At 35.7% G+C, this 9,042-nt stretch overlaps 1 protein-coding gene across 8 annotated transcripts; it reads left to right on the top strand.

Annotated features, from left to right (window-relative positions):
• The first annotated feature begins 6,255 nt into the window (after positions 1–6,255).
• Positions 6,256–8,773, top strand: LOC131044744 (uncharacterized). 8 transcript variants are annotated; one of them, XM_057978155.2, is made up of 6 exons: positions 6,264–6,957; positions 7,262–7,316; positions 7,593–7,699; positions 7,804–7,874; positions 7,987–8,206; positions 8,453–8,773. In XM_057978155.2, exons 3-6 carry the CDS (start codon positions 7,598–7,600, stop codon positions 8,672–8,674), a joined length of 615 nt encoding a protein of 204 aa, XP_057834138.1. In that variant the 5' UTR covers positions 6,264–6,957; positions 7,262–7,316; positions 7,593–7,597; the 3' UTR covers positions 8,675–8,773. The 8 variants fall into 8 exon arrangements, 6 of the variants coding, with proteins under 6 accessions (XP_057834136.1, XP_057834138.1, XP_057834139.1 ...); XM_057978156.2 differs by having other exon boundaries at positions 7,262–7,321; XM_057978154.2 differs by having other exon boundaries at positions 7,262–7,441.
• The last annotated feature ends 269 nt before the right edge of the window (positions 8,774–9,042 follow it).

The raw sequence follows: 9,042 nt of genomic DNA, 5'->3' as shown, positions 1-9,042 counted from the left end.
TAGCTTAATCCCATAAGGAGAGTAATGATATAATACCAAGAGACTGATAATCCATCAAATACTTTCATAATCAAAGCCCAAACAGAAATCTGAACATAATATCACTGACAAACAGGGCCCAAAACCATAGGCTAGCCTCTGGAGCCCTGGAAGACACCCGGGCCAAACAACCAAAAAGGGATGACACCCTGACACTAGTTGGTCCAAATTATCTTATCATTAATGATCAAAGGTTTGACTTAATTTACAATAATAAAGAACAATCCCAATTTCAAAAAATACAAATACAAACATAAGGAAGCAATCTAAATAATAATATTTTTTATATAAGGTTTCAATTAAGAGGAATAAATATAACATAGGACAACAGAATATGATCCAAACAAGTCTAAAGATAATATTGCAACCAGGCCACCTAATAATCAACATCCTAACAAAAATGGCACAAGGGTTATTTTGACAACAAAACTCAAACCCACACCCATTACCACAATGATGATTAAAAGGTAGGATAAACTTCAAATTAAACTTAACTAAATACAAATACGTAAACATTATTAATAATTAAATAACAACGCATAAGTAAACATTATTAAAATAATTTTGTTGAAATAACTAGCATCACTTTGTAAAACATTGCATACATATATACCCATTCATCTAATTTAATTTCATTATATTTCCATTCAGCATACTAAGGAACTTAGCCACCAAGTAAATATCTAAATAAATGAATTAAGTGGTTAATAACCAATATAAAGTGATTGAACTATTTGAGTCCTAATTTCCCCTAAATTGACTTCCAAAAATCAAGAAAATACAGCACATATTAAATATTTAACAACTCAAATATTATTAAACACATATCCCAATTACAGAATAAATCCTTCCAGAACATAATTATATTTTCTTGGATACTCAAGAACCAGAAGTATCAAGCATCAAAGACTAACTCATCTACTACTAGTAGATTGATTCCAGTCACAAATAGTACACAAATAAACAAAACCCTAAAAATCAATCACTAGGGGAAAGGACCCAGTAGTTGAGCATGTACCAATTGTTGTGAGGGTTGTTGATACCTTTTGTTCCAAAAATTGAACAAATAAAACCTATTGTTTGAAACAAAAAATATCAATTTTTGTTAGGAAATGTACCAATAGTTGTTAGGAAATGTACCAATAGTTGTTGGGAAATGTACCAATATTGTAAAAAGTAACCAATCAGGTGATGCCATGTCAGCTGCACAACTATTGGGGTCTCTTTTGCACGCCTATTGGTCTCACTTTTGGGGGGGGCTGTTTTGGACACCTTGGCAAAAAGCATGCTGATGTGGCATCATATTTGATGATGTGGCCCCGAAACCTTAGTTATAAGCAGGGGACTTGCCAAGTAAGCTGCTGTAAAAAAATCGGAGTGATTTGAAATTTCCAAGTAAGATTTTGAGAAGCGCGAAGTTAGGGTACACAACTACTGGGTCCTTTCCCCTAGCCCTTGCCTTCCAAACATTAGCAAATACAAAAATCAACTCAAAAATCTCCAAACCCAAATGCTTGGTGAAAAACCCAAACCTTGGGACGAAGCGACTATGTTGCAAAGATAAGGACTGGCAAGAAAATGCTACGGCACGGTGGTAGCCCCCTCCCAACACTGTGAGTGGAAGACTCCCCACCCACGTGGAGGAGGAAACCTCCCACCCCATAGGTAGAGGCCTCCCCACCAGCGTGGGTGGCAGGTCCAACACCTCCCCAATGCATAGCAATAAAAAGAAAAAAAAAACAAGAAAATAAATAAAATAAAAGGGAAGCAAACAAAATACATAACCAAATAATATGATGCAATCAAAACGCTTAATTCAGGTAATGTGCAATGCAGCGAGGCTCACAAGAATATGCACTCATAAACAAAATTAAATAATGCACATAGATACGAATACAGCCAGGTCAAAAATGGAAGAAAGATCATAAATAAAAGATTTGGCATGGATTAAGGAAGAGAAGATTTGGTATACAAACAAGTCATGATTTAAATCAAATGAATGTTCAGACTTTGCAAATCTACCTAAACACAACAGGCGATCATTTATATTCCAAATTCTAAACCAAACACAAGAGGGGATCAAGCATAAGCAAATCACGATTCAAAGGAAATCAACTAAGAAAACCGACTTGGAAACACTAAATCCCAAGGTCTAAAAACCCCCTCTGCAAGCTCGAATCCCCAATCTTCTATTCCAAAACTGCCTTTCCTCTACAATTTTCTTCGAGCAACCCCCAAAAAGCCGAAAAAACAGAAAGAAGTCCCCTCTTCTGGAAACTTTTCCAGAATAAAAAGTTTCCTCCCAAAAAAAATTCCATCCCCAGAAATGGAAACTTGCTTTTAAATTTATTACTTCAATTTAATAATTTTCATTATGGTTATTTAATATATTAAATTATTTCATCTTTTAAATTATGACTTAATTTATTAATTATTCATGCTAGTGTTTTAATTTAGTTAATTAGAACATTAATATCAATTCATTAAGTTAATTAGTTAATAATAAGGTGAGATCTCTCTCTCTCTCTCACACACACACACGCGCGCGCGCGCACACACACATACACACACAAATATATATATATAGACATATTTTATTTTAATACATGCAAGTATAGGTACTTTTATTAAATTATCACAAATTTAAATAAAACCTTATGATAAAAATTTATAATTAAAATCTACCAAAAACAATATGGCAAATAAAACCCATATGCAACACGAACACATACCCATGCATAGCATACCAAGGTCATCGGATTTTGCCTATGTGGCATTCCGATCAAGTAGACACAAGACAGGAAACATTGCTCTAATTCCAAGCAAGAGCTAAGGGTTTAAGTAACAAGCCTTATGCTATCTCCCACAACTTCCATCAGGATTATGTAGGCACACTCAAACCTGTGAAACCAAGTGGAGTCAATGCCTCGTATCTGCAACCCTGCATCATAGAGAAAAGCATATATACATAATAATCACATGCACACTGGTGAAGAGGAATCATGACATCCCATGTCTCTCCGAAGTGAGTGACGAAATATCATCCCCTTGCACCATAGACAAAATCAAACACATAGAAAGAAATCCAATACATGATGCATCTCATAAGATAAGAAAATATATTAATACATGGGTTAGTACGCATAGATCATATATTTAGCATGTAATCATCCATAATAATAAAGAGCATAATCAAAATTCATTGCACATGAGCATAGATCATACCATACATATATCCGCTCTAATCAACATAACATAGTCTCATCAAACAATCATCATAGCAAAGTCTCACAATATCTTACACCTCGCATCACGAAGGATGGATCAGGGAGGAGCACTACACTAAGTGCATTAAGTTAAAAATTCAAGCCTACACACTATAAAAGTTTTATCTGCTACAAAATTGTTGCAACCAATTTTATTGGTTGTTTTATATTTAGTTCAAGTAGATTGCTATATTAATGTTATCCCAAATGATTTTGTAGTTGGAAGACTTTATTTTATCAGTACCATATTTGGACAATAATTTATGCATCTTAATGTTTTAGAGACCGAAATGCTCGATTCTCACACACTTTCCCTTAATGCCTAATTTGGTGATCATATGACCATTATATGCAATTTTATCCTATAAGCAAAAAATTTGGAAGATTGTATTACATTATAGGGGATATTTTTGATATATTGTTAAAAATTCTTTAGGATTGTAGTTATATACTTATTTAACTTATGATATGATTTTTTTTAATAAGATGTATCTTTACATTTGAAAGGCAATATAATGTGCATGTTTGAAAGTGCACAACAAAAAGATAAAATGATAAATATAGGATATAAGTTATGCTTCCCAAACTAAAAAGGTTATGCTTGATTCTTAATTATATTATTTACATATACTAGACTACTTGACACAATTCAATGTTATTGCATCTTTGTTTAAATGTTGGAGAACTTAAAAAATGTTCTTGCTCTTTAAATCTTTGCAACATTATTATACTACTACCTTTAAGTTTTGTTCTAGTTATTAGTGTGTTTAAGTATATTTGCTTCATGGTTACACTATCTTGGTAAGCTCACCTCATATTGTTCATATGATTTGTTTAGCAATCTTCTTGTGATTTTTCTTGTTCTTGACTTTTTGTTATATATGCAAGGAGGAGGCATCTAAGGAGTGAAGTATATGTGAACAACTTGATTTTTATGTGCAAAATGGATCTATGATTCAAGATAAGGATATCTATGGTGCAGGGGCACTAGGACATGTGTCTACTTTATTTTGACATGTGTCTACATCATTTTGACATGTGTCTACATCATTTTTATTCATGGTTATGTTAGGAATAGAATGTGCAATGTGTGTGTTTGAAGGCCTATTGCTTAGGCCTAGGTCGTGTAATAAGCCTTAAGGCCCTAAGGTGTGTCAACTTGGTCAAAGGCCTTGTATGGGCATTTTATATATATTTTTTGTGTTTAGGGGTCTGCAACATGTGGTAGGTTCATTCTTGACCTTTGGTGTGAAGGCAAGACCGAATTGTAGAAAGTTGACAAAAGTTGCAAAGTTGCATTGTTGTCTTAAGCAACTTTTCTTGCAAGATTTTGAAATATGGTTATCCCAACGGTTAGTTGGTTGATTGTATGTGTTGGAGGTAGTTGGAGGAGTTCCTTGGCGTGATATAAGCCTAGAGGAACGATGCCTACTGATTAGAAATGTGATATTGAATGAGTTTCTTGTCTTCAAGCAAACGGTTATTGTGTTTTCCTGCATTTTTCTTGAATTTTTTGTTCTTGCATAATTCCTTGTGAATGGTGGGCATGAATTAAACTTTCGGCAAGTTGTAGCAGAGGTTCACCATCCATTTAGAGTTGATCTGAGGTCTTGAAACCTTCGAGTTTGGAAGAAAGCGAATTTTCTATCTCATTGGGCTAACAAAACCCTCAAAACCAGGGTTGGGATGCAAACAGTGACACAAATCAACATCTCTCTATGAGATCGATCTGAAACCTGGAAGGATGTTGATTTGACATGTATAATATATGTTCCTGGTGGTTTTGGAGACAGGAAGTGTCATTTGTCTTTCTTAAGATGATGCCCTTGGCTTGACATCGCTCATGTGGCAAACCTGTGCAGTAGGAAAAGAGGGTGGAAACCTTGAACAACAGATTGAAGGATAGTCAATCTTGGCATGAGAAGGACCCTTGAACAAGTGAAAACCCTTGGCAAGTGTTATCCTTTCATTCCTTTGTGACTGGTGAAGATTTTGAGAGCTTAAACCCCAATATCGGCTGGAAGAGGCTAAATAGGGTCAATAGGGTTTGACCATCCGTACTCAAAACCCATATGCAGAAGTTTGGAATCTTGTAGAATGTCCAAAAGGGTATTTGAATATAAAATTTATTTAGGTGGTTGTTTAGGTAGGTTGTGAGACAAATCAAGAAAATTCCAAATGGAGGGCTAATTGCTTGTAGCCCTATTTCCTAGGTCCAAAAGGGGAAAAGATACAAAGGGCTAGTAAACACCCATCTAAGGGGTCAAGATCTGTGCAAATTCCATAAAACACATGTGTAAACACTCACATAGGTTAGATTCCACCTTTTGTTTAAAGATCTTGTTGCTTGGGGTTTGGGGTTGTTAGGTGTCCTTAGTTGAAAGGGTTGCAACCTTAGGGGTAGGAGACTCCTTGTCAATTGTGAGTTGTCCTGAGTGAAGAGATCCTTGGGAAGGATCTAGGGTAAGCTCTAGAAACCTTGAGAAGGTTAAAGACAATGGTCCATTGGGTGATACCAAGTGGAGACCCTTTTTGAGTAAAAACCAAGAAAGTGATATAACATCCCAAACCCTCTGCATCAATCTGAAAAGTCAAGGTGGTGTTTAAAGACATTATTGAGGAGCTTGGCAATTAGATAGGTGAACACCTAGATCAAAATCTGAAGTATGAAAAAAAGATTGAATGCAACATTCATAGACATACATATGACTTTAATGATAATGCTGCAAATTCCATCCTTTTATTACCTTTTAGAATTGAAATGTGTGTTAATGTTTTTCCTTTATCTATTAATAAACATGACAATACATGATGTTCACAAGATGTCTATTTAATTTGCTCAGATATTTTATTTTCAATCATTTCTTATGATGAAATAGGTTGAAACTATAGGTGTCATGACATAGAATGAGTACAAAACTAAAATATATCGCAAACCCCTATCTTTCCATATCACTGCATTCTGGGTTCTCATTACTCATATTCCCATCTTCCAAAATATCATTCGCATTATTGAGACTCTTCTTTTCAGCCAAGTGCCACCATGTCAATCTCTATCCGTTATTTTGTACACAGACCAAATCCAATCCAAACAATGAAAATATTAACCCCAACTCAAATCCATGCCGCCCGCATCGGCATCTCCAACTTGTTCAGACCATTGTATTCGTTTTTCAATCACTCCACAAATCTGTTGTTAAATTGTCCACCTCATTCAAATATTCCATCGGGATGGGAACACAATCAAAATTACATGGCATCCTATTCCTCCAAGCACTGCACCATCACATAGACACAGACCTAAAGCCTTTGTATTGCATTCGGCAGGGGAGGGCAGTGGGTATTAATGGGAGACCCTGCCCATAACTAACTTTTCTGTTACTTCACCGTTTTAGGCCGCCCAGTTGCTCGCATTGTTCTGTTATAAACTCTTAGGTAAGCAGGGCTTAAGGGCGGGCACTCTGATAGGTATTTTAATCCGGAGAAAAGTGCCCAGTTCTCATTTGGGCATTGCCCAAGCTGATTTCTTGTCATATATGTTATCATGTCTAACAATAAGTCTGCAAATAGCCCCAACATTACAGAAAATGAAGCCAGGAAAATGGATAATAAATATGCTAGTCTGAAAGAAGATTATCTGGAGCTTCAACAGGTATGTTTGTGTGTGTGAATCTAATAATGCAATTGTGTATCATGTAAATAGTTGGAAATCCCTTTTTTCCACTTATTTTGAATTTAATTTCATGGATTTAATTTTGATTGTATGTTTTGCTGAATTACATATCTCAGTCAAACAAATTAGGTTTATAAGGTATTACATTCAGCGAAAGATTTGGCAATTAGGAAGCAGGGTATTGGTAGTACTTCCTTGGTTTGATGACTTGGCATCCTCCTCTTCTTGCATGTTTGGATGCAAACCCTTGGGTTGACGACTGAGTATCCTCCTCTCCTTGCAGGTTTGGATGCAAACCCTTGTGTTGATGATTTAGCATTATCTTCCTCTCCTTCCAGGTTTGGTATGCAATTCCTCGGTTGGATTCTTAGCATCCTTCTCTCCTTCCATGTTTGGTATACAAATGCTCGGTTGGATTCTAAGCATCCTTCTCTCCTTCCATATTTGGGTTGCAAATTTGTGGGTAAATGACTTAAGTATTTTTCTCTCCTTACAAATCCTTGGGTGAAGTCACATGTTTATGTGCAAATCCTTAGACCTTAGCATCCTCCTCCCCTTGTAAATTTGCAATGCAAATCCTTGGGTTGATGTCTAGAATTCTCCTTTCCATGCAGGTTAGATGATGGAAATTCGCATAACAGCCTCATGGGTTCACTGTGGGGGTTGTGGGTTCCCTTGCTTGGCATTTATTTCCAGTCTGGAAATTATTCTCAATCAGAAGGTGCAATAAAATTACAGTGACATCTATTTGTTTTGGGATTTCAATCGAGATGCATATGGTTCTGAATGTAGAATTTGATTTGGTTGATATGTATTTCTCATCAGGAAGTCATGGGGCTAAGAAAAAAGCTAGAAAATTGCAAAGATAGCAGGAAGCAGCTTGAGGCCGAAGTAAGGTTTGTGGGGCTTTTCCTTTCTTTTATAGAATTGTGCATCCATTAAATATTTTTTCGTTAATGTTCTGTAAATTTCTATAAAATCACTAATCAAATCCACAACCATGTTCAGATTCTTGAGATCTAGAAAAAGAATGTTGACATCTAAGAAATTATTGGACTTGATAGATCCAGAAGCATCTCCAAATGATCACTTAAAAATAATGTGCAAAAACAGAAGCAACGGTGCTTCAATTGAAGGCCTGCCTATTGAACATGAGCCCATTACACATGGATCACATCCTTGGCTGCAACTATACAAATCACAACATATCTCTTCTGTGCCTGAAACGGTAAGACTCTCTGCTAAAGTTGCAATGCTGAAATTCAACATTGTTTAGATATTTACTTTGTGTGGGTTTATTTTCAAAACTGAATAATGCTTGAATGGCCCATTTGACATGAGAAGCCATTTCTTTAATGAACCTATTCTTCATGCATTTTGATACAATCACAAGTCAAGGCTCAACATGCTCTTTTGAGTGTTATTACTGGAATCTGATGCCATTAGGGTTTATCCCATATGTTCTACTGTGCAGACTGCTGGAGTACAATCTTCAAATCTTGCACGGCAACAAACACCATCAGTCACAGCAATTAGAGAACCTGTTTTAAAGAAGAGACGACTTCAGAGCAATGATACCCTTAATTCATCTGAACCCAAAGGTAGCAAAAAGAAAAAACTTCAAGAAAAAGGTAAACAAAAGCCTAATCCACGTACTGATGAAGGAAGTGATAACAGGTTTTGGGACAAAAAATAATGTAGTCTATGTATTCAGATTTGAATGATTCGCTGCACTCCTACCAAGATCTGTAAGACATGAAAATTATATAAATTTAAAATCTTACTCCCTTTGACATGCCTAAATCGTAAACTTTCTCTTTTTCTGATGGGGTTGCTTTCTGACAATTTTGAATTGGCAATTCTATGCTAGCTAGGTGAACATAAAATAGGAGTCCTCCTTTTTAGATCTCAATTATGAGTGTGCCTTTAAAAATTAGTGTTGTTCTAATTTTCAAGTTATTTAATAAATATAGTCAATACAGTTGAAGGTGCGTTCTGGTTGCTGGATAAATGCTGCCCCTTATGATGGGGATGAGAATTGCCTCCACTAACTAATTTTTTTTT

This window comes from Cryptomeria japonica, chromosome 3 (genome assembly GCF_030272615.1).
Source record: "Cryptomeria japonica chromosome 3, Sugi_1.0, whole genome shotgun sequence".
Lineage (NCBI taxonomy): Eukaryota > Viridiplantae > Streptophyta > Pinopsida > Cupressales > Cupressaceae > Cryptomeria > Cryptomeria japonica.
Note: the sequence above shows the minus strand (reverse complement) of the source record. Positions and strands in the feature narration are given on the sequence as shown.